The 26132-nt window shown below is 45.9% G+C and overlaps 1 protein-coding gene and 1 non-coding gene across 2 annotated transcripts; both read left to right on the top strand.

Moving 5' to 3' along the window:
• Positions 1 to 797: 797 nt before the first annotated feature.
• LOC135188538 (uncharacterized) lies at positions 798 to 24580 on the top strand (the record flags this gene model as incomplete). The annotated part of the gene is given in 4 exon segments (XM_064168027.1): positions 798 to 873; positions 1269 to 1363; positions 24052 to 24206; positions 24208 to 24580. Coding segments are annotated over 4 exon segments (699 nt in total), but the record flags the coding sequence as incomplete, so codon positions are not given.
• LOC135174053 (U6 spliceosomal RNA) lies at positions 24004 to 24114 on the top strand. The gene has a single exon (XR_010301697.1). It is a non-coding gene; the product is annotated as a U6 spliceosomal RNA (small nuclear RNA).
• Positions 24581 to 26132: the final 1552 nt, after the last annotated feature.

Raw genomic sequence — 26132 nt, 5'->3', positions numbered from 1 at the left:
TAATGCCTTTTTCTCCATCTCCATTGCAGAAGAATGTAGGCCTCAGTTTGCTTTCACCTAGGGAGGAGTCCAGTAGCACTGGAACAGACTACCTCGAGGGTGGAAGCACAGCCCTACAATCTGCCACACCATCATCCAGACCACACTAGAGAGGGGTGGAGCTCCTGAACACCTGCAATTAATTGATGACATCATTGTATGGGGTGAGACAGCAGAGGAGGTCTTTGAGAAGGGTGAGAAGATCATTAATATCCTTTTGGATGCTGGTTTTGCCAGCAAAGTGAAAGGGCTTGCCCATGGAGGTGGTGGAGTCACCATCCCTGGAGGTGTTTAAGAAAAGACTGGATGAGGCATTTAGTGCCATGGTCTAGATGATTGGATAGGGCTGGGTGCTAGGTTGGACTGGATGATCTTGGAGGTCTCTTCCAACCTGGTTGATTCTATGATTTTATGATTCTGTGAAATCCAGTTTCTGGGAGTTCTCTGGCAGGATGGCTGAAGCCATATCCCTATGGATGTGGTGAATAAAGTGGCCACTATGGTTGAACCCACTAACCAGAAGGAGACACAATCCTTCCTGGGGTTTGTGGGCTTTTGGAAGATGCACATTCCAGGGTACAGTCAAATTGTGAAACCCCTCTTTGACATTACAAGAAAGAGAAATAACTTTGGGTGGGGACCTGAACAGCAGGTGGCATTCAACCAAATCAAACGAGAGGTGGTCCATGCCATGGCCTTGGGACCAGTTCAAACCGGCCCAGAGATTAAGAACATTCTCTACACAGCAGCCGGTGAGAATGGTCCTAGCTGGAGCTTATGGCAGGAGGCTCCTGATGAAACACGAGGCCGCCCACTCGGGTTCTGGAGCAAGAGGTACAAAGGTTCAGAGGCCAATTATACCCCCACAGAGAAGGAAATCCTAGCTGCCTATGAGGGACTTAGAGCTGCTTCTGAGGTGACTGGGACGGAGTCACCACTCCTTTTAGCTCCAAGGCTTCCAGTCCTGACTTGGATGTTTAAGGGGAACAGATGCCACAGATGCCACTTGGAGTAAGTGGATGGCTCTGATAACTCAGAGAGCTAGAATGGGGACCCTCGAGTGCCCTGACATTGTGGAAGTCATCACCAACTGGCCAGAGGGCACTGACTTTGGAAAACAAGCAGAAGAGAAAGCAGTGACCTCTGCCAAGTAAGCTCCCCCATACAGTGACCTTACAGATGAGGAAAAGGCATATGTTCTGTTCACAGATGGATCTTCCACCTTGTAGGCAGCAAGCGAAGATGGAAGGCTGCCGTCTGGAACCCTACATGTATTGTTGCAGAGGCAAGAGATGGAGAAAGCGAATCCAGCCAATTTGCTGAGGTAAAAGCCATCCAGCTGGCCCTAGACCTTGCAGAACTAGAACAGTGGCCTGTGCTCTACATCTGAACTGACTCATGGATGGTAGCAAACGCCTTATGGGGGTGGCTGAAGGACTGGAAGAGAAATGACTGGCAGAGAAAGGGGAAGTCTATTTGGGCTGCTGACCTCTGGAAAGACATTTCTGCATGCCTGGACAAACTGCCAGTTAAAATCACATTCCCAAGAACAGAGCCACTGAGGAACAACAGCACAACCACCAAGCTGACTTGGCTGCCCACATCTCCCAAATAGACCTGAACTGGAAACACAAAGGTGAACTGTTCCTAGCTTGGTGGGCTCATGGCTCTTCTGGCCACCAAGGAAGAGATGCTACATACCAGTGGGCCCATGACAGGTCCATGGACATACCCATGGATGCCATAGCTCAGGTTATCCATGACTGTGGCATCTGTGCCACCATAAAGCAAGCTAAGCGCATGAAGCCTTTGTGGTACGGGGGGCAGTGGTCAAAGTACAGGTATGGGGAGGCCTGGCAGATTGATTACATCACTCTGTCTCGGTCTCGCAGTGGCAAGCAGTGTGTGTTAACCATGGTGGAGGGAAGCACGAAGTGGCTGGAAACCTACACAGTACCTCATGCTACTGCCTGTAACACCATTCTGGGTCTGCAGAGCCACATCCTGTGGAGACACGGTACCCCAGAGAGAATTGAGTCAGACAATGGGACCCATTTCAAGAACCACCTCATAAGCAACTGGGCAAAAGAACATGGCATCTAAAGGGTTTACCACATCCCATACTACCCACAGGATAGCTGCAGGAAAGATTGAGCATCACAAAGGCTTGCTGAAAACCACCCTCCAAGCTATGGGAGGTGGAACTTTCAAAAACTGGGAGAAACACCCAGCAGAAGCCACCTGGCTGGTGAACAGCAGGGGGTCAGTGAACAGAGCTGGTCCTGCTCAGTCTGCCCTACTGCCCATAGTTGAGGGAGATGGAGTTCCTGTGGTCTGTGAGAGGAATCTACTGGGGAAAATGTGTGGGTTGCTCCTGCTTCTGGGGGCAAACCTATCAAAGGGGTGGTATCTGCAGAGGGTCCTGGTCACACATACTGGGTAATGCTTGAAACTGGTACTATCGAGTGTGTTCCACAGAGAAACCTCACTCTAGCTGAAAAGGACTAAATCTCAGAGCTGGTTCCATGTAATCTTGTATCATAGTTGTATAATAATTGTATTATGGTTTGTAAGTGGTTATAAGTTATTTTTCTAGTTACACCCTCACCACAACACGTCTAACAGAATCCACACCAAACAAACAGCAATACAGAGGAATGCTACATCATCGTGTCACAACATGGCATCCAACAGAACCTACACCACACAAACAGTGATCCCGAGAAGTTCTACATCATCACAACAAGGCATACAACAGAACCCTGCACCTGTTTTCCCTGATGCTCCACAGAGAAAGACTGTTCCTGATGTTTTCCTTCCAGAGGGAAAAGACTTTTTCCTGAGTTTCTCACAAGAACTGTGTGATGGTTTGGGGGTTACCCCGCCCTCCCACACTTTGTATTTGCCCCAGCTAACTCAGACGGCCTCTGGGAATATAGATGAAGCAATTTATTTACAGCTAGCAGAATTTACAAGCAGCTATTTACAATATATACAGTTATATACAATTATATACAGAAATATACAAAGGATAAACAATACAAAAGCACAACTCCCCTCCCAGAAACCTGAGTCCCCAGGAGGGGCTCTCAAACCACCCCAACACCTCCCCCCGGCCCTCTCAACCTTACCCCAGTTCTCAGGAAGAAGAGAGGTGCAGCCAAGAGGTTAGGGAGCAAGGTTAGTAGGAGCAGGGTTAATGAGATGTGACCAGGTCTAAGGCAAAAGCAAGAGTGAGAAAAAAAATGGAGAATAAGACTTTCTTCTTCCCAGAGCTCTCAGCGTGACTGTGAGAGAAGTAGACACAATTGTTTTTCATTTCACTGCCCGTTATCTTGTTCTGTTACCAAAACATTCCAGCTTGCTTCAAACTAGCACAATCCACCCCTGTCTACTTCGCTCAGAGTATCGCTGAGAATTTTCCAATCTAATCTAAACCAATATTTACACTAAAACAATATATACAAGTTCAGTTCACACTTCAATCAGATGTAGGTGATTCAAAAGCTCAGAACAGGGACTCCCAGGTGATGTTGGGTTCGTGCTCACGTACTGTAGATTCTATCGTAGATTCTCTCAGTGTTGGGCGCCGATGTTACCTAGAACAGAAAACTCCTAACAGCTTGAATTTAAACTCTCTCAGCTAAGGTTAAATTTCTCTGTGGAATACACTGGATTTCACCATTCTCCTGCATTACCCAGTATGTATGACCAGGACCTTCAGCAGAAACCACCCCTCGGACAGGTTTCCCTTCGCCCGAAGGAGAAAATACCCAAACAGTTTTCCCTAACAGATTCTTTTCACGTACAACAGGAACTTTATCACCGTCTACTGTTTGGACCAAATCTGATTGTGCAGGTCCTGCTCTGTTTACTGAACCTCTACTATTTACCAACCAGGTAGCTTCTGCTAAATGTTTGTCCCAGTTTTTCAGAGTTCCACCCCCCATGGCTTTTAGGGTGGTTTTCAGCAAACCGTTGTAGCGTTCAATCTTCCCTGAAGCTGGTGCATAGTAGGGTATGTGATAGATCCATTCAATACCATGCTCTTTGGCCCAGTTTTTCACAAGATTATTCTTGAAATGAGTACCATTGTCTGACTCGATTCTCTCTGGAGTTCCATGTCTCCACAAGATCTGTCTCTCCAAACCAACAATGGTGTTACGTGCAGTAGCATGTGGAACTGGATAGGTTTCCAGCCATCCAGTACTGGCTTCTACCATCGTTAGCACATACTACTTGCCAGAACGAGATCGAGGTAAAGTGATGTAGTCAATCTGCCAGGCTTCACCATACTTGTACTTTGACCACCTATCACCATACCATAAGGGCTTGATTCGCTTAGCCTGCTTAATAGCAGCACAAATGTCACAGTCATAGATGACTTGGGTGATAGCGTCCATGGACAAGTCAATTGACCTATCACGAGCCCATCGGTATGTTCCATCTCTGCCTTGATGTCCAGATGAGTCATGGGCCCACCGAGCTAAGAACAACTCACCTCGATGTTTCCAATCAAGGTCAATGTCAAGTTCAGAGTTGGTATCAACTTGAGCAATCTTAGCAGCTTGATCTGCCTTCTGGTTGTGGTGATGTTCCTCATTGGCTCTGCTCTTAGGCATGTGTACATCTACGTGCCGCACCTTCACTGGAGTTTTCTCCAGCCGTGCATCAATGTCCTGCCATAGATCAGCACACCAGATAGGCTTTCCTTTCCTCTGCCAACCATTCTTCTTCCAGTCCTTTAGCCAACCCCATAGAGCATTGGCTACCATCCACGAGTCGGTGTAGAGGTAAAGGATAGGCCAATTCTCACGTTCAGCCACATCAAGAGCAAGTTGAACAGCTTTTACCTCAGCGAACTGACTGGATTCTCCTTCTCCATCTTTCGTTTCGGTAACTCTCCTGGTTGGACTCCACACTGCTGACTTCCATCTTCGCTTGTTCCCAACAAGACGACAGGAACCGTCTGTGAACAAAGCATAGTTCTTTTCCTGATCAGAGAGATCACCATAGGGAGGAGCTTCCTCAGCACGAGTTATTTTCTCCTCTGGAGGTATGGAACAGTCTGTGCCTTCCGGCCAGTTGGTGATCACCTCCACCAGACCAGGTCAGTCAAGATTACCCATTCGTGCTCGTTGGGTTATCAAAGCCATCCATTTAGACCAGGTTGCATCTGTGGCATGATGTGGTGATGAACCTTTGCCTTTGAACATCCAGTTAAGAACTGGCAGTCTAGGAGCTGAAAGCAATTGTGACTCAGTTCCAATCACTTCAGAAGCTGCTTTCACTCCTTCATAGGCTGCTAGAATCTCTTTCTCTGTTGCAGTGTAATTTGTCTCTGAACCTCTGTAACAACGTCCCCAGAAACCAAGTGGACGACCACGTGTCTCATTTGGAGCTCTCTGCCAAAGACTCCAAGTTGGACCATTGTCACTGGCAGCCGTGTACAGAATGTTTTTAATGTCTGGACCAGATCTCACAGGACCCAAGCCCACTGCATGGACTACTTCTCGCTTAATCTGATCAAAGGCTGCTTGTTGTTCAGGTCCCCACTCGAAATTGTTTCTCTTACGAGTCACATCATGCAGAGGTTTGACAATCTGACTGAAACCAGGAATGTGTAGTCTCCAAAATCCCACCACACCAAGAAAAGAAAGTGTGTCCTTCTTACTGGTGGGAACTGCCATGGTAGAGACTTTGTTGATCACATCCTGAGGAATGTAACGGCGACCATCCTGCCACCGCACTCCCAGAAACTGAATTTCTCTGGCAGGTCCTTTGACCTTGTCTCTCTTAATGGCAAAACCTGCTTGCAACAGAATGTCAATGATTTTGTTACCTTTCTCGAAGACTTCCTCAGCAATTTGGCCCCACACAATGATGTCGTCGATGTACTGGATGTGCTCTGGAGCTTTACCTTTCTCCAGTGCATTGTGGATGACTGAGTGACAGATGGTTGAGCTGTGTTTCCACCCCTGAGGCAAACGATTGAACTGGTACTGGATTCCTCTCCAGGTGAATGCAAACTGAGGCCTGCACTCCTTTGCTATGGGAATAGAGAAGAAAGCATTAGCAATGTCTATAGTTGCATACCACTTAGCCTCCTTCGATTCCAGCTCGTACTGGAGTTCCAGCATGTCCGGCACAGCTGCACTCATGGGTGGCGTCACCTCGTTGAGGGCACGAAAGTCAACTGTCAGTCTCCAGTCGCCCGTAGGTTTACGCACAGGCCAGATGGGACTGTTGAAAGGTGAATGAGCTTTCTCGATGACAGCCTGACTCTCCAGTTGACGAATCAGCTGATGAATGGGCAACAAAGAGTCACGGTTAGTTCTGTACTGTCTATGATGAACAGTTTGAGTTGCAATTGGCACTTCCAGGTCCTCTATGTCATGATGTCCCACAACTGCAGATTCATCAGAAAGTTCAGGTCTAATAGACAATTTCAATTTATCATCCTCAATCTCTACAGATGCTATTCCAAAAGCCCATTTGTGACCCTTAGGATCTTTGAAACAGCCTTGTCTCAAAAAGTCAATTCCCAGAATGCAAGGCGCATCAGGACCAGTTACAATAGTATGTTTCTTCCACTCTTTACCAGTTAAACTGATCTCAGCCTGTATCTTAGTTAACTCTTGAGATCCACCAGTGATTCCAAAGATAGATATGGACTCTGTCCCTTTGCAATTAGATGGCAATAAAGTACACTGAGCACCTGTGTCAACTAAAGCCCTGTATTTCCGAACTCTTGAACTGCCAGGCCACCTAATGAATACATTCCAATAGATTCGGTTCTCTCCACTATCCCTTTCCTCCTCCTGGCTGGAGGCAGGGCACCCCTAATGCTGAACATGGCATGTAGGGTGTACACAATGATTGGTGTTGTTGTGAGAGGAACTGCAACTGTTGGAACAATTGCAGTTGCCCTCAGGAGCTGAAGAAGTGACAGCTACTTTCCTGGCATTATTGCCTCTGTTTCTGCCACTCTGCAGATCCCTGACCCTCTTTGAAAGAGCTGAAGTAGGTTTACCATCCCATTTGTTCATGTTCTCACCGTATGTGTCACGCAGAAGTATCCACAGTGACGCACATGATTGCTGCTGTCTGGGTGGAATTTGTCTCCTCCTGGGCTGGAATTGCCTTGCAGGAGGTGGGCGTCTGTTCCTGATTGCAGAAACATGCACCCATTCAGATGATGCAGGAATGGTATCCTTTACCAGATTGGTAATGTTTTTGAGATCCTCCTTCAGTTCTTTCATGCCATTTCTAATGCCATTCTCAATACTATCCTTCATCTCTGTAGTCATAGTCTTTATGGCACAGATTATACCAGAATGTGACAAGCTATCCTCTATCTGCCTGAGCTGGTCAGTGAATTCACCAACAGTGAAAGATCTTCCATTATCACTCCTTGCTAGGAACTTGCTGGCCAAGATGTTAGCATAGGATGCAGGAGCAAGCTTAATCAGCTTCTTCGTGAGACCTGTTCCCAAAGGAATATCGTCAGGCTCATGAGTGCCATGATCTCCATAAAGCACTTCCTTCACAGCAAACTCCTTCAGAAGCTTAATTCCTTGCTCAACGGTGTTCCACTTCTTGGCAGCCCATGGCAAATCATCTCGGGAAGGATATCTCATAGCCACAGCCAACAGGAGGCGTGTCCACAAGCTAACCCTACCAAGAGGACTTGCCAGGTGTTTGTCCACTCCACTCTCCTTAGTGAGTGGTCCCAGCTGCTTGGCAGACTTGTCTCCTACCTGCAGAGCATTAGCACCAATGCCACGGCATCTCACTAACCAGCTTAGGATTGGCTCACCTGATTCCCTTGTGTATTCCTTCCTAACTTCCCTGACCTCTCTGAGTGGATCCTTGGAACCCTGGATGTCATCTTCCTCCTCTTCCTCCTGTTGTTCTGGTGGTGCCTGGCCTAACACAATCTTCCTCATAGCATTCCTAAACTCATTGGAACCATCCTCTCTCTTGGCAGCTAACCTCACAGCACTCCTCTCACTTGAGTATTGTTGTCTCAGCACATCTACAAGGTCTCGCAGACTAACTGCCTCCTCCTCCTCCTCTTGCTGCTGATCACCAGAGGTCCCCTGTCTTACATCCTCCTGCGAATCACTCTTTGTCTTAGCTTTTGCCTTAGCAGGTGCCAGAAGGGCCTGAGCAGCAACAGACTTGGATGTGTCTGCTGGAGGATTTGAATCTTTAGGAGTCTGACTTGGAGGGTTTGTATCCTTAGGGGTCTGACCTGGAGCATTTGAATTATTGGAGGTCTGACTTGGAGCATTTGTATCCTTAGGGGTCTGACCTGGAGCTTGTGAGTTCAAGTCTGCCTTGCTTTTAACAGGAGGATTTTGGTTCTGGTCTGCTGGCTGGGGTTTCGAATTGGCTGAGCTGGTGTCATTAGGATTTGGACTGACTGGGCTAGCGTTACTAGCACTAGTAGGATTGTTAACATTAGTGGGATTATTTGCCTGTCCTCCTGGGATGCCTGCCAACCCTGACTTGTTTTCATTTTTGCTAGGAACATTCTGATTTTGGGTACCTGCCTGTGCTCCTGAGGCTCCTGCCGAACTCTGCGAGTTTTTGTTTTTGTTTTTGTTATCATTGTTTACGTTAGTGGCGGGAACATTGGCTGTGTTCCCAGCACTTGGAGAAGGAGGGGCAGAGGCTGGCAAGGGGGAAGCCGATAACTGTGTTCCCTTGTTTTGCTGTGAAAGAGACTGCTTCTGAGACACAGAATTTTTCCTAGTTCTTACAGAAACTGGTTTTGAATTTTTCACCAATAATGCCAAAATTAATATGAATATTAAAATCATGAGGCAAATATTAAAAATTGTGAGAAGAAAAACAGTTTTACACGAGCATGTACCTAAACAAACAGTTGGAATTCCTGTCTTAGGCTGAATAACTCTCATTAGAGCCATATTTAAAGCAGAATTTCCATTGATTGTCATATTATTGACCAGAGCTCCTGTAATGTCCTTGGTAATATTCTCAGAGATATTAAAACCAGCATAACCAAGAATAAAATCACCCCAGCTCCAGAACATATCTGAAACCTTAGCTTTAGCCTTATTATAAGCCAGATCAATGAAATAAGCAACAATTTGACCTTTTAACCAACTAAATACCAAGAAAACAAAACCAGACCAGAGCAATGCACCAACCAAATACAATAGCTGCTTGATTAGCTTCATCTTAATTCCCAGAGCTAATTTCCACTCACTGAAATCTCTAGCCCCACGTTGGGCGCCAATTAAAAATGTGATGGTTTGGGGGTTACCCCGCCCCTCCCACACTTTGTATTTGCCCCAGCTAACTCAGACGGCCTCTGGGAATATAGATGAAGCAATTTATTTACAGCTAGCAGAATTTACAAGCAGCTATTTACAATATATACAGTTATATACAATTATATACAGAAATATACAAAGGATAAACAATATAAAAGCACAACTCCCCTCCCAGAAACCTGAGTCCCCAGGAGTGGCTCTCAAACCACCCCAACACCTCCCCCCGGCCCTCTCAACCTTACCCCAGTTCTCAGGAAGAAGAGAGGTGCAGCCAAGAGGTTAGGGAGCAAGGTTAGTAGGAGCAGGGTTAATGAGATGTGACCAGGTCTAAGGCAAAAGCAAGAGTGAGAAAAAAAATGGAGAATAAGACTTTCTTCTTCCCAGAGCTCTCAGCGTGACTGTGAGAGAAGTAGACACAATTGTTTTTCATTTCACTGCCCGTTATCTTGTTCTGTTACCAAAACATTCCAGCTTGCTTCAAACTAGCACAAACTGTTCCTCTTTCCATGATTCTTCCTCCATGTTCCAGTCCTGCAGGACAGGACCTCACCTCACCAACCTGCACCGGAGAAGCACATTGCCTTGGGATACAGCTGGGGACTAATAAGGACTTAAGAACTCTTAATACATGGACACATTTTCCTATCTTTGGAAAAGGAGACTGTTTGCAGGAAGGTGGAAATGGTCTGACCAAGAGGTGGAATGTACAGGGTTATACCTCCAGGGGGAGTAACCTTGAACCTGACCCTAGGTGGTCTTGACCCACCCCAGGGGTAGGTCTGAACGCCACCAGGTGATTCATGGTTAGCCCACTCCCCTTTCCTCTATAAAAGGTCTATAAAAGCAGGGGGACTTCCTGTTTTCTCTTGCTTTCTGTGCTCCCTGCCTCCCTGCTTACCAGCATCGCGATCCTGTTCTTTGTTTTACCCTGTGGCCATCACCCACGATGGTATCCTCAAAATCAGGTTGTATTTACACATTTTGTATTTGTTTTCCCTTCCCTATACCTTTGTAACTTTCCTACCTCAGACACCTTTTTAATTTATTGTTAAACTTTTCTTCTTTTTAACTTCCAAATCAGAGTGAGATTATTTATTTGGGTGTGTTTACCTTTTCCTCTCTCTACGTCTAATTCCTTTCTTTTGGGAAAGAAGAGGGGAGAGGGAAGGGCACTCTATAAAATTGTTATTGGTTCTATCAAATATATTTTAGTCTCTGGGAATTTAAATTAGAACCAAGACACCTACAAAGACAGGCTGAGAGATCTGGGACTGTTCAGTCTGGAAAAAAGGTGGCTCCAGGGAGGTCTTACAGCAGCCTTCCAGTACATGAAGGGGGGCTATAAGAAAGTTGAGGAGTAACTGTTTACAAGGGCCTGTAGCCAAAGGATAAGGGACAATGATTTTACACCAGAGAAGGGCTAATTGGACACTAGGAAGAAGTTCTTTACTCTGAGAGTGTTGGAACACTGGAACATGTTGCCTAGGGAGATGACTGAAACCCCACCCCTGGAGACATGCAAGGCCAGTCTTGATGGGGCTCTGAGCAACATGATCTAGTTGTGGGCATCCCTGCTTGCTTCAGGAGGGTTGAACTACATGACCTTTAGAGGTTTCTTCTAACTCAATGCACCCTGTGATTCTGTGGACCCCATCACTTTGATACACTTCATTCACCTGGAAGCAACAAACCAGAATGCCTTTTCAGCTAAGAGAGTAGTGAGCTGGTTTGAGGCTAATTGGAATATTTTAATGAGAGATTTGCTCATTGGTTGTGAAAATTAAATAATGATGATGTCTATATCATTCACTGGTTTGCTAAGTGGGGTGAAAAGTCAAAACATAAATAATGTTGGGACACTTTCTCCTGGGACATTGTTCCATTCACTTCTCTCTGTCTGGACTCTGTGTCTCTTGATCTAATAATTTTCTTCTAACCCTGACCTGTTCTGGCACGTCACCTCTAACTTCAGCAATTAACCACATCAGCTGTTTATGTGTGGGTTTCCGAGATAGAAGGAGGATGAAGCAGAAATACGGTTTAACCTTGAGCCCTTCTGGGCAGTTTGCTCTGTCCAGGAGGGAATCAGGAGTTCTGTATTACTTCTAACTTGTATAGAATGGTAAATACTTGTATATATGCTTGTAAATTGTGTAGTGCTGTAAATACAGCTTCATCTTCCAAGCTGTCTGAGTAATTTCAAGTAGTGTGGTGGGGAGGTTCCTAACCCATTAGAGTGGGTCTGCCAGCAAGTGGGGAGACCAGGATCCAGAGGGGAGTTACTGAGTAGCATGAATGCCTGGACAGAGTTGCTAGAGGGAACCACTTGTACAAAAGTACATAAATATGTTATCACTAGTGAACCTTCATCTTGTCTATATGGAGATGGGAGCAGATGGGGACATTGATGGTGCTTGTCTTTGTGTGACCTGTCTGTGATCTGTGTGAGTGGTGACATGTTCATGTGCTCTGTGTGCAAGTGCCTGCTGGGAATATATCTTCTACCTTGGCAAGGGTTGGACTTTGGAACATGGAGCAGTGGCAGCCTTACCTTTCTCTGGCTGTCAGACCCTGCACAATAGATTTTCCTGTAAGAAACTGGTCCTTATACACATAAATTTCAAGGCACTGAGACTAATTCCACTGTGACACGCTGGGATCTCTGTGTCCACTCTTACACACACTGCCTTATCACCTCATTAAATGTCCTGTATGAGATCTTCACATTATCTCCAGTTTCTTCTTATGCTTCCCAATTGTCAGGTGTTTTAGACCGCTCAAGTCACTGTTACAAAGGGGAAATTAATTAATGTGAAATTAATTATTTTCCAAAGTTGATACTGTTTATTAATTTTTATATTCAGAACTCTCACCACCCCTGACCACTAATTTTAGTAATATTCAGGTTCTTGCATGGTAATGGAAACATTTTTACAGATAATATCTAGATCAAGTAATAGCCACCAAAATATATAAACATTAATTGAACTGGAAGAGAAGATTCCTGCGGTCCAATGCCACTTGCAGTCAATGCACCACTTGCCCACTAGATGGGCTCAAGGAGCTCCTCTGCTTATGGCAGAAGGCAATGGAGAATTACAACGAGACTTTAAATGTTTATTCACAATATTATTATTATTAGTTGACTCGTGGGTGCTAGCCACAGACCCAGATGGTACCCAAATGCTTTCAGGGAACTCTGTCTTGTCGGCTGCTGAGACTTGATTCTTCCCAGACTTCTGGGGAAAGGGGGCAGACAATCTCTGACCTTGTCTCCTGGCTCCTCTGGACCATCTGTGTATCTCCAGGACTTCTCATCTTAGCAGGAGACTTTCAGGTGCAGGCAGGATGCCTTGCGTTGTGCATTCTCAGCACAATGTCACACTGTCTATGCAGGCTGATTGCATGGAGGCATTTAGAGTCTGTTCCTTGTAAACTCGCAACAGAGGAGTTTCCAGGCAAACAATAAGGCAGTAAGCAGTGGCAGCAGGCAACAGCAGGCATGAACACAATGGCAGAGCATGGCAGAGCACACTGCATTTACTTGTGTTTTCTCTTTTATCAATGTGAGCTGAGATAATTGTCCTTTGGACACAGAATAGCCAATCAGAATGGCAGTTAGCCAAACCATACCATGTTAGGCAAAGCTATAGGCTTGCTTTACTCAAATTTGGGAAAAGCATAGGCCTTGCACAAGGCAGGCACAAACTAAGTGTCTATACCTTGTTTACCACAGTACTAAGAGAAGTTTGGGCAGGCCAGAGTCCTTAGTCTTAGTGGCTCCAGGTACTTTTGTTTCCTTTCCATGGTTGCTTCTCCCATGGAGCAGAAAAACATGCCTGGTCAAGCCAGGATATGTATAGGACTGTTTTGGGCCTATCAGGCCTACCACTACAGTCACTAATCATCTAATGTGAGAAGGAGCTCACAGGATGACCAACACCAAAACCCTTTTAAAAACTGAGTTGTGGTTTGAGGGATTCCAGGTTATCCCAGACTCCCTAGAAAACTACAGAGACCAAGATCTACCCCAGGGGACAGACTGATTGCCTCTGGATATTGTAATTATGTTATTCAATCCCATAATGCTGGAAACACTTTAAAAGTAAGCAGCAAGGTCAATTCACTTCTCTTTTCTCCCTGCCTCTCCAACTCTGTGGAGGGATCTTTATCTGGTAACTAACTCACTGTGTAGAAGGACCCTGTGGTAGGCCATGGCCTTCAAGACCACCGGCAACCACAGTGAATCTGACCTCTTTGGGGCCTAATGGGAGATAATGGGGGATGGGAGAAAATGAGCACTTGGGTTACTGGTGTTTTTAAGTTTGGCTGGGGGAAGGTTTTGGGGGAATTCTCATGTATCCTGTATCTGTATTAGGTGTTAAGGATTTATGTATGCCGTGTTGTCCTGGAGTCCTGTGCCCCTAAATTCCTCTCCTGCCCAGACCTCAGGGGAGAGGGAAAGCCGCCTGGTTTCCCTCCCCCCCCCTCGCCTGCCCTGCAGCAAAGGGGTCCTGCCCGCACGAGGAGTGCCCCGTGAGTTACCGCGCTGGAATCAGGCTGGGATTGGCTGTGCGCTTTTGCGCCTAAGGTGCGGTAACTCTGCCCTTTGTCTATCAAGGTTATAAATATTGGGGTCTTCCCGCCTTTGGGGGTTCCCGCCTTGGATTTTGTCCCTGCTTGGACGCTCGTGCTTGCCTGAGAGCTCCCCCACTCTGCCCTCGCCTTGGATGCAAAGAGATCTTCAAAGAACTGCTTTCCTGTTGACTCCTTTGTAAGCCTAACGAGCCTTAATGACCCACCGGATAGCTGCTGAAAGGTGAACGACAGAGGCAGACCACGAGCAAGTCAGCCTGATAGTGAGTTATTTTGGCTCAATTTATTAGTAAGAAAAACACTATAATTTAATAGCTAAAGCCTTTTCCAACTTCTGACTTCCAAAATAGTCAGATTATTGATGGTATCCCTGTAGGTAATTCTCATGCACCTGAATCTGCTAATTAAACTAAATTAATCTTTGTATATATAGTTTTGGGGGTGGGTTTTTGGGAAAATAAAATAACTGTTTTTGTATAAATTTCCCAACTTGGCCACACATTAATTCCTGCCTCCACAACACGCGTCTTTTCCTGCACATTTTGGCTGCCGAGCGCCATTTTGGCTGCCGAGCCGAGAGAGTGAAAAGCTCCGCGGGGGTTGCTGCCGGGTTCAGTTTTGCTGCTCCGTTCTGCTGCTCTCCGTGGTTCTGAGACACGATAAGGTAAGCAGAGGGGACGGCTGGGCTGTGGTCTCGCGATACAGCGTGAGACTGTGACGGGGCTGGTGACGTCAGCCGCGGGAGATTTAAAATCCCGCCGCGTGCCGCGCCGGCCGCCATTTTGGCTGCCGAGCCGAGAGAGTGAAAAGCTCTGCGGGCCTGCCTGCGGCTGGGAGATTTTTTTTTTTTTTTTTTTTTTTTTTTCTGACTGTCAGTATCTCTGTGCACTATGCCTGTCACTCGTGCTACAAAGGGCAGGAGGAGCGTGTGCACACAGACTGATGTGACCTGGGAAAGCACAGGAGTCCAGGCCACTGGATGCAGGGAGTGCTACAGCCTCTCGCTTGCTGCTGAAGGGGAGGGGGAGAACAACTGCACCAGGTGTGAGCAGGTGAACTTCCTTCTCACCTTGGTGGCGGAATTGAAAGATGAAGTGGCTGAGCTGAAGGACGAAGTGTCCAGGCTCAGGTCAATAAGGGAGAATGAAAGGGAGCTGGATCTGTGGGTGCAGGCTCTGCAGATCCCCCCTGCTAAGGAATCTGCCCCTGGAAACAGTGAGGGATGGGTGCAGATCCCTGTCAGTGGAAGTAAGGGAAATCATCCCCGGCCCTCTCCTTCTCCTCCTCTGCCCTTGCGCAACAAGTATGAGGCGCTGCATGCAGAGGGTACAGAGGGTGAGAGCAATGAGGATCACCCCACTGAGACATTGCCTAGGGTGGAGCAGTCACCACCAACTGTGGTGACTAGCTCCACAAATAACAAGAAAAAGAGAAGAGTTGTAGTTGTCGGGGACTCCATCTTGAGGGGGACAGAGGGACCCATTTGTCGTCCCGACCCGTCTCACAGGGAGGTCTGCTCCCTTCCTGGTGCCCGGGTTAGGGACATCACCAGGAGAATCCCTAACCTAATCCAGTCCTCTGATTATTACCCCTTGTTGGTAATACAGGCTGGCAGCGACGAAATTGAAAAGAAGGGGACCAGGGCAATTAAAAAGGAATTTAAAGCCCTGGGGAAATTGATAGATGGGGCGGGAGCGCAGGTGGTGTTCTGCTCAGTTCCCTCTGTGGCAAGGGAGTTCACAGAGAGGAATAGCAGAACCTACGATATCAACAAATGGCTGAAGGGATGGTGTGAGAGGAGGCACTTTGGGTTCTTTGACCATGGGGGAACTTTTACTGCGCCGGACCTGCTGGCTCGTGATGGGGTGCAGTTATCTAGGAAGGGCAGGAGAGTCCTGGCAATGGAGTTGGCAGGGCTCATTAGGCGGGCTTTAAACTAGGTCTGAAGGGGGTGGGTGAGGAAATTACTCTCTCTGAGAAGGAGAGAGATGGAAGGAAACTAAGGACAATTGAATCGAGAGCCCAGCTGAAGTGTATCTATACCAATGCAGGCAGCTTGGGTAACAAACAGGAGGAATTGGAAGTCCTGGTCCACCAGGGGGACTACGATGTAGTTGCCATTTCAGAAACTTGGTGGGACGACAGACATGACTGGGCTGTTATACTGGAGGGATATAACCTTTTCAGGAGAGATAGGCAAGGGAGAAGAGGAGGAGGGGTGGCCCTGTATATTAGAGAGTCACTCCATGCCATTGAGCTAGAAGTGAGGGATGAAGGGGTAGAGACCCTGTGGATTAAAATCAGAGGTAGGACTAATAAATCTGACATCCTGGTTGGAGTCTGTTACAGACCACCCAACCAGGATGAGGGAACAGATGAGATATTCTACAAACAGTTGGAGGCTGTCTCAAGATCTTCAGATCTTGTCCTTGTGGGTGACTTTAACCTGCCAGATATCTGCTGGGAACTTAATTCAGCAGAGAGGAGGCAGTCCAGGAGATTTCTGGAGAGCATGGAGGACAGCTTCATGACCCAACTGTTAAACGAGCCTACTAGGGGTCAAGCTCAGCTTGACCTGCTGCTCTCCAACAGAGAAGGGCTGGTAGGAGATGTGATAGTGGGAGGCTGCCTGGGGTGTAGCGACCACGAGTTAGTGGAGTTTTCAATATACAGGGAGGTAGGGAGGCACTTCAACAAAACCTACACCTTGGACTTTAGGAGGGCAAACTTCAATTTGCTCAAGGAACTTATTTCCAATGTCCCCTGGGCAGCAGTTCTTGAGAACAAAGGGGTCCAGGATGGTTGGACTTACTTTAAACAGGAGCTCTTGAAGGCACAGGAACTGGCAGTTCCCACATGCCGAAAGATGAGCCGCAGGGGGAGGCGACCAGCCTGGATGAGCAAAGAGCTCCTGAAGGAAGTGGGGGAGAAAAAGAGGGTGTATCGCCTCTGGAAGGAGGGGAAGGCTTCTCCTGATGTGTTTAAGGAGGTAGCCAGACTATGTAGGAGAAAAATTAGAGAGGCTAAGGCTCAGCTAGAACTTAGGCTGGCCACTTCCGTGAAAGTTAACAAAAAACACTTTTATAAATTTATCAATGCTAAAAGGAAGGGCAAGAAGAGCCTCCACTCCTTACTGGACCAGGAGGGGAACACTATAACTGATGATGAAGCAAAGGCAGAGGTCCTGAATGCCTTCTTCGCCTCAGTTTTCAACAGTAAGGAGAGAGGAGGAGGAGGCAAATGGCCTCTTAAACTGGGGGATGGGGTCGGGGAGCAGTGTGTTCCCCTGGAAATTCATGAGGAATTAGTTCAGGACCTGCTGAGCCACCTGGACACCCACAAGTCCATGGGACCAGATGGGATCCATCCCAGGGTGCTGAGAGAGCTGGCAGCTGAGCTGGCCAAGCCACTCTCCATCATTTTCCAGCAGTCCTGGCTCACCGGAGAGGTCCCAGGAGACTGGAAAATGGCCAACGTGGTCCCCATCCACAAAAAGGGTCGGATGGAGGAACCTGGGAACTACAGACCCGTCAGCCTGACCTCAGTGCCAGGGAAACTGATGGAGCAGGTTCTCTTGGGGCCAATAACTGCGCACCTGAGGGATGGCAAAGATCTCAGGTCCAGCCAGCATGGGTTTAGGAAGGGCAGATCCTGCCTTTCTAACCTGATCTCCTTCTATGATCAGGTGACCCGCTTGGTGGATGTGGGGAGGCCTGTGGATGTGGTCTATCTGGACTTCAGCAAGGCCTTTGACACTGTCCCCCACAGCAAACTGCTGGCTAAGCTGTCAGCCCGCGGCTTGGATGGTAACACTCTGTGCTGGATTAGGAACTGGCTGGATGGCCGGACCCAGAGAGTGGTGGTGAATGGTGCCACATCCAGCTGGCAGCCAGTCACTAGTGGTGTCCCTCAGGGATCAGTGCTGGGCCCCATCCTCTTTAACATCTTCATAGATGATCTGGATGAGGGCATCGAGTCAGTCATCAGCAAGTTTGCAGATGACACTAAGCTGGGGGCAGATGTGACTGAGCTGGAGGGCAGAAGGGCTCTGCAGCGGGACCTTGACCGCCTGGACAAATGGGCAGAGGCCAATGGGATGGGGTTCAATAGCTCAAAGTGCAGGGTGCTGCACTTTGGCCACAACAACCCCATGCAGAGATACAGGCTGGGGTCGGAGTGGCTGGAGAGCAGCCAGACAGAGAGGGATCTGGGGGTACTGATTGATACCCGCCTGAACATGAGCCAGCAGTGTGCCCAGGTGGCCAAGAGAGCCAGTGGCATCCTGGCCTGCATCAGGAGTGGTGTGGTCAGCAGGAGCAGGGAGGTCATTCTGCCCCTGTACTCTGCACTGGTCAGACCACACCTCGAGTACTGCGTTCAGTTCTGGGCCCCCCAGTTTAGGAAGGACACTGAGATGCTTGAGCGTGTCCAGAGAAGGGCGACGAGGCTGGTGAGAGGCCTTGAGCACAAGCCCTATGAGGAGAGGCTTAGGGAGCTGGGGTTGTTTAGCCTGGAGAAGAGGAGGCTCAGGGGTGACCTTATTGCTGTCTACAACTACCTGAAGGGTGGTTGTGGCCAGGAGGAGGTTGCTCTCTTCTCTCAGGTGGCCAGCTCCAGAACAAGAGGACACAGCCTCAGGCTGCACCAGGGGAAATTTCGGCTCGAGGTGAGGAGAAAGTTCTTCACTGAGAGAGTCATTAGGCACTGGAATGGGCTGCCTGGGGAGGTGGTGGAGTCGTCGTCCCTGGGGCAGTTCAAGGCAAGGTTGGATGTGGCACTTGGTGCCATGGTCTAGCCTTAGGCACTGTGGTAAAGGGTTGGACTTGATGATCTGTGAGGTCTCTTCCAACCTTGGTGATACTGTGATACTGTGATACTGTGTAAATACAACCTTTCTGGATTCATCTCCAATACAGAAAGAATGTTATTATTTTACTGCCCTTCTTTCTTAGAAAAAGAGTAAAGAGAATCTCAGCCTGTCACACTCTTGCACGAACACCTATGACAAACCGATATTTTACCACTAATTCTTGACTGAAGGGAAATTATATGTAGCCCTAAAAATGAGATGAAATTGGTATTTGGTGGTGTGATTGTCATAACTTTAAGGTCTTAGAATCATAGAATGGTTTAGGTTGGAAGGGACCTCAAAAATCATCCAGTTCCAATCACCTACCATGGGCAGGGTCACCTCCCACTAGAACAGGTTGCTCAAAGCCTCATCCAACCTGGCCTTGAACACTTCCAGGGAGGAAGCAACCACAGCCTCCCTGGGCAACCTATGCCAGTGTCTCACCACCCTCACTGTAAAGAATCTAGTCCTAACATCTAGTTTGCTTTCCCTTTATTTGCCTTTTACAGGTTTGTATTCTAAAAGCAGTTTGTAAAGAGTTCAAGGGAAAGCCTGTGGTGACTCTCTCTGTAAAAGTCACATGGAACTTATGGAAAATTCCAAACTGTTAAGTGTGTTTGTAAATGTTGGGGAAAATACCATACAACTCATTAGCAGAGCTTTTAGGGATTTTATCTCATCAAGATGTTTTCTGTAAGACTGGGTTCTTCTGGATTTGCTGCAAGGACCTATACAGTTGTACACTACAGCAAATCATCTATTGCCAGCAGCTCTGCTGTGAGGACAGGCTACAAGTTTGGGCTCTTCAGCCTGAAGAAGATGCAGCTTCGAGGAGACCTTGTAGTAGCCTTTCAGTATCTGAAGGGCTCCTACAAGAAGGCTGGGGAGGGACTACTGACAAGGTCTTGTAATGACAGGACGAGGGGTAATGGGTTTAAACTGGCAGAGAGGAGATTCAAACTAGATGTTAAGAAAGGGTTCTTTCCAGTTAGAGTGGTGAGACACTGGCACAGGTTGCTCAGGGAGGTTGTGGATGCTCCCTCCCTGGAAGTATTCAAGGCCAGGCTGGATGTGGCCTTGAGTGACCTGTTCTAGAGGGAGGTGTCGCTGCCTATGGTGGGAGGTTGGAACTGGATGATCTTTGAGGTCCCTTCCAACATAAATCATTCTATGATTCTATGACATGATGAAATATTCTTCCATCGCTGCATGTTTGCTTGAAGCTTTTAGCTTGGAAGAATGATACTCTGTCTTCTCACTTTATGAGATTCTTAAAAGATTCAGGAAGATCAAGCGAAGTGGCTTCAAAACCATTAATCTTCAGTTAACATGTGAAGCAGAGCTGCATGTTTTACACTTGAAGCAATCTCATTCCTGAATGCAGACAACACAGTTTGCTGCTTTGAAACCCTTATGCATATCATCTCTGGTTTCTAGAGAATTCTTGATGAGTGTTGCGGCATGCTGGATCAACTTGACTCAGTTTAGACTACATATGATGTCGTGAATCTTCTGATTTTTTCTTCTGGTATTGGCTTCTAGGAAATCAGTGTTCATTTGCTGCTGCAGCTCCATTAAAGCTGTCACTTCCTCTTCTTTTCAGCTGTTTGAGAGCTGCTGTACCTTCCCCTGCCACGCTGCATAAACTGTAAGAAAGAGACTCAGGCAGTGTGTCAGTTACAGGGTATGCAATAAGCAAAGTGCTGTAAGCTCAGAGCCTCTGTGCTTTTACTTGGGAACACAAGCTAGCTGCTGATCTTCATGGAAATCCAGATGATTGGTCAGTTCCATATTTAAATGGATCAGTTTTAGACATTGAAACACCTATTCTGTTTCTGACACTCAACTTCAAGTTTTCTTGAAGATTTCATCAGTCTTTGCACGTAAGCTGAGAGGAGCATGGACTTTGCTGTCACGAGAGTGACAGCAAGAGTCTCTAAGTCCCTTGAAGACAAGACCTTGGCTCTGGGGAGGATAAGTGATAACAGTTTTCTTGGCTGTCTGACATTTTATTTCTTTCTCTAATTGCATGGAAATTTCATGTTGCTTACTAGATATCACATAGACAGGTTTCCCAAATCCTCTGTATTTGCTAGCAATGCTGGCCTTTTTCACAGCCAGGAAAGCTCTTGGCAGTATCTTTCCCATTGCCCACTGGTAAGGTTTGTAGTCATTCTGGAGACTGTACAGCCAGTGACAGTGAAATTGGCAGGAAGAGTGCACAATATTTGCAAAGTGCACCATCTTGAGTCTTGAAATAAGCCAGCTGCTGCTTCTGAAATCAAAGATTCTTGAGTTCTTTGGCAGCAAAGAGGAAAAGCTGCTCCAAAGAAGCCATAAATTCTCCAAAATCTCTATTTTCTGGTCACTGCTTCTTATTTTTACTGATGTTATTCATATGATCCAAGTAAGATCCGGGAGCTAATGCAGTGAGCTGCAAATTGTCACTACAGCACTGCCCAAAGTCAGCAACTGTCTGCTGGTTTCATCAATGCTAGTAGATGTTTCTGTAGCTGTCATTTCATTTGCCTTCCATCACTCACAGCTACATGATCTTTTCCTGACACAGCAGAAAGTGAAACATTTTTGCCTCTTGTCAGACATATTGAAATCATGTATTAGATGGTGGAGTAAAAACTATATGGTTAGTCACAGTCTGTATCTAACAAATGCCTTCAGAAACCAAGTCACAGCTATCAGTCACTCATGTGGGCACACACTGTGCATAGTGGATTGCCTGCTGTGACTTGGGAGATAGCCAGAGCATATCTGATCTCTCTCTAGTGCAACGTACCACAGCCATGGATCAGTAAATGCTATGTTTCGTATATATAATCCCAATAAAATGCTACTACAGAGGTGTGGAGAGCTTAAATATCTGCCAAGCCAATGCCAAAAAGACATTTATCCTCCTCATCCCACTGAAATGATTACTTGTAAAATAACTCTGTTTGACAGTAACAGATGATTTCCACTTTAGCTGGAAAGGTAACATTGCATAATATTTTTTAAAAATAATTCCAACCCCATTCTGCTCTTCTGAATGACTTGAATAAGGATATCATATATCTACCAATGAAAAAGAAACTTCATTCATTGGAGTTTTACAGGGGGGGAGGGGGGAGAAAAGAAAAACACCATGAATGTGATGCCACAGATGGTAAACTTGGGAAAGGGTTGTTTTAAACTGAGGATTACAAGCCACTTCTCTCCACATATTTTTATAGGGTTTCCCCTGGGACACCCATCACATTTTTGTTGTTATATGTGCTTTGCCTCTTCCCGCTGTTGTTCCTCCATAAAACACTTTATTTCTTTGCTTCCTGAGATTCCACTAAGGGACAGATCTTGAAGTGGACTACAGAATATTTTTCAAACTACAAAATCAAACCTGTCTGACTTCTCCTGTGGTCTTATGAGACCACAATTATGCAGACAATCTTTCTTTATACTGAAGTTCATTATCCAAACCTCAAAGGGAAAGATTTGGGCCCTTCAGTATCTCCTATAATGATTTCTGTTTTGAGGTTTGGAGGTGGCATTTTAATCCCCCATACGGTCACAAAAATAGCAGTTTTTAGAAAGGTACATTGTTTTTTTTCCCTCTGTTCTATTCCAGTCGTGTTATTTTGACCATTTCTTCTCAGCATCAAATATAGCTTAGGTATACTAAGCCTGGCCTGTCCAAAATTCTTAATATTTTATCCGTATACTTGCTGGACACTTGAGCAAATTGCTCACAAGCAAGATTGGTAACATTTGAACAAAGTGCAATTCGGTCAAATTAAGATATGATACTTAACATAGAGATGGATTTCATAGAATCAGTCAGGGTTGGTTGCCACGGGCAGGGACACCCTACCCTAGGTCAGCCTGGCCTTAAACACCTCCAGGGATGGGGCCTCAACCACTTCCCTGGGCAACTCATTCCAGGCTTTCACCACACTCATGCTGAACAACTTCCTCCTCATGTCCACTCTGAATCTCCCCAACTCCAGCTTTGCTTCATTCCCCCCATTCCTGTCACTCCCAGAGACCCTAAAAAGTCCCTCTGTATCCTAAAAAGCCCTTCCCTTTATTGTTTGGAACTCAGCACTTCTTCCTATGCCTATGAAACATGTATGTAGGGGGCAAAGCCATTTCAATCCCTTAATTAAAATCACATTGAGAGATGCAGATCTGAAAAAATATCATTAATACTTTACAAAGTAAATCCCCAAGTCTCTCAGATGCAGATTTTGAATGGGCAAGCTATCTCCAAAAAAACCACAGGAGAAAATATGTGTGTGTGTGTGTGTGTGTGTGTGTGTGTGTGTGTGTGTGTGTTTAGGCAAGTCTGTGCTTGCCTCTGCAAGTGAACAATATCCTGTCATTACTTTGCTAGAGAAAAAAAAAAATCACACTTCTTTCAGGCACACCTCTTCTTATCAACTCTTCATACATCCCTACAGCATGTTGACATTGCAGATTCTTGTTTTGAGCCAGACTGACATTATTCTGTTTTGCAAATCAGAAACATTTTGTATATCATTTTGAAATAGCTCAGTTATCACAGCCTTGGAAGACAGGAAACATTCCAAGTCAACTCGTTTATATTCTGCCAGGGCAAGGATGATGTGAAAAAAACTTGGAGAGTAATTGGAGAGCGTTTTCCTGCTCTTCTTGAAAGAGGAATAAAGAAACTGTATTTTCAAAGTGAGCTATCACTGCATAATGATAGAGTGAAAAGGTGAGTGATTCATGCTGAAAAATTTGGCTGAAATATTTTTCCTTTTTCTTTTTTTTTTTTTTTTTAATATTGAATAAAGAATATACTACATGACAAGCCCTAGGCTTATCATAGTTCAAAATTACTTATGAATTTGGTTTTGGACTTCACAACCCTTGGATCCCAGCTTTTGCTACACTTTACTTAATAGACAAGGAGATGAAAGACTTTGTATATGTTTCAGTGAGGTACAGTGAGACATAAGAAGGTTTTTGTCACTGTGAACATATTTTATTTTCCACAGGGAAGAAAAACTTGCAATTAGACAGGAAACAACAGCTGATTAGTCCATGGTCAGCCTGTTGTTTTTCAAGAATGAGACAGTTATCATACAAACACATCAACTGGAGGAAGACTCAAATACAAGTGAATGAATTGTGAGACCAGATCTGACTAAAATGTACCAAGAACATACATAACAGGAGGTAGAGTAGGCAACAGTGGTGTGTTGAGGTCTGGGCTGCACATATACTAAAATTGGAACGATACAGAGAAGATTAGCATGGCCCCTGCGCAAGGATGACACGCAAATTCGTGAAGCGTTCCATATTTTTTTGTGTGGCCAGCAGGACAAGGGAGGTTATTCTTCCCCTGTACTCAGCACTGGTCAGGCCACACCTTGAGTACTGTGTCCAGTTCTGGGCCCCTCAATTCAAGAAAGATGTTGAGGTGCTGGAACATGTCCAGAGAAGGGCAACAAAGCTGGTGAGGGGCCTGGAGCACAAATCCTATGAGGAGAGGTTGAGGGAGCTGGGCCTGTTTAGCCTGGAGAAGAGGAGGCTCAGGGGTGATCTTATTACTGTCTACAACTACCTGAAGGGGCATTGTAGCCAGGTGGGGGGTGGCCTCTTCTCCCAGGCAACCAGCAATAGAACAAGGGGACACAGTCTCAAGTTGTGCCAGGGTAGGTATAGGCTGGATATTAGGAAGAAGTTCTTCACAGAGAGAGTGATTTCCCATTGGAATGGGCTGCCCAGGGAGGTGGTGGAGGCACCATCCCTGGGGGTCTTCAAGAAAAGACTGGAAGAGGCACTTAGTGCCATGGTCTAGTTGACTGGATAGGGCTGGGTGCTAGGTTGGCCTGGATGATCTTGGAGGTCTCTTCCAACCTGATTGATTCTATGATTCTATGATTCCATGAAAGTAGCATTGAAAATATTTTTACTGCTTAGTGCAAGAAGACTAAAGACTAATACTTGGGTGAATAACATCCATCCTCCTAAGGCACGTTTCTCTCAGTGAAAGCCGAAGCAAGTGTTGGAAAACAGAAGGGAGCAAGCTGCCAATGATCTCAGACCCATTGCTTGAAATGTCTGTCTTAGTCTTCTTAGCAATTGTAGCAGTTTGAGGCTTATTGGAATATTCTAATAAGAGAAAATGGTACTTTCCTGAAAGTTCAGTGCAGATGTAACTAAATTAGACCATTGGTTGCAAAAGAATACTAATGATAAAATTCATGTCATTCACTGGTTTCCTAAGAGGGATAAAAAGCTGATATATAAGCAATTCTTTCTTCTTGGCTCTTGGGCACGGGCTCTCTTCATTTCTCTCTCTCATCTCTTCCACTAACCATGGCTGACTAGATAACACGCAGGACTTGGTGGTTGTTTTCTATCTGGTGTCTAGTTTCTAGTTTAAATTTCCTAGATACTCAAATAAAGTTGATAGAAACAATAACAATTTATAGGATGCCTTACCCTCTTCCCCCTTCTTTCCCAAAAGGAAAGGAATTAGATGGAGAGAGAGAAAAGGTGTGCAGACCCAAATAAATAATCTCACTGCAATTTGGAAGTCGAAAGAAGAAAACTTTAACAATAAGTACAAGGTATATGAAATGGGGAAGTTACAAAGGTGTAGGGAAGGGGAAACAATATCTAAAATATGCAAATGTACAACTAGATTTGACAGCAATGGGTTTTGTCTGCCTCATGGTGATGATGGCACCGTGGTGAGACGAAGAGTAGCAAGAAAAACAGGAATGGTGATGCTGTCAGGCAGGCAGAGAGTGCTACAAACAAGAAGTCCCTCTGCTTTTATGGATCTTAGACAGGAAGGGTGAGTGGACTAACCATTACCTGGTAGTGTTCAAACCCACCCCTGGGGAGGGATCAAAACCACCTAGGGTCAGGTTCAGGATCACTCTTGCAGGAGGGTTAACCCTGTACATCTGGGGAGAAAGAGGGTGGTGTTGGCCCCTTTGGGGCTTTTCTTGTTTGGCGTGGGGAGTGTAGATTGGATTTCTGTGTTATTTCTAAATTGTATATAATCATAAATACATGTAATTATATTTTGTATGTAAGTGTTGTGGAGGCAGGGAATTAATGTGGCCGAGTCAGGAATTTTATACAAAAATAGAGTTATTTTATTTTCCCAAAAGCCCGCCCCCCAAAACTATATACAGAAGTTAATTTAGTTTTAATTACCAGATTGAGCTCATTTGAGAATATCTACAGGATGCCATAGATAATCTGACTATTTCAGAAGTCAGAAGTTGGAAAAGGCTTTAGCTATTAATTAATAGCATTTCCCACTTAATAATAAAGCTGAGCCAAAATAACTCACGGTCAGGCTG

This window comes from Pogoniulus pusillus, chromosome 3 (assembly GCF_015220805.1).
Source record: "Pogoniulus pusillus isolate bPogPus1 chromosome 3, bPogPus1.pri, whole genome shotgun sequence".
In the NCBI taxonomy this organism is placed as follows: Eukaryota; Metazoa; Chordata; class Aves; order Piciformes; family Lybiidae; genus Pogoniulus; species Pogoniulus pusillus.
This window is presented reverse-complemented; position numbering and strand designations above follow the sequence as displayed.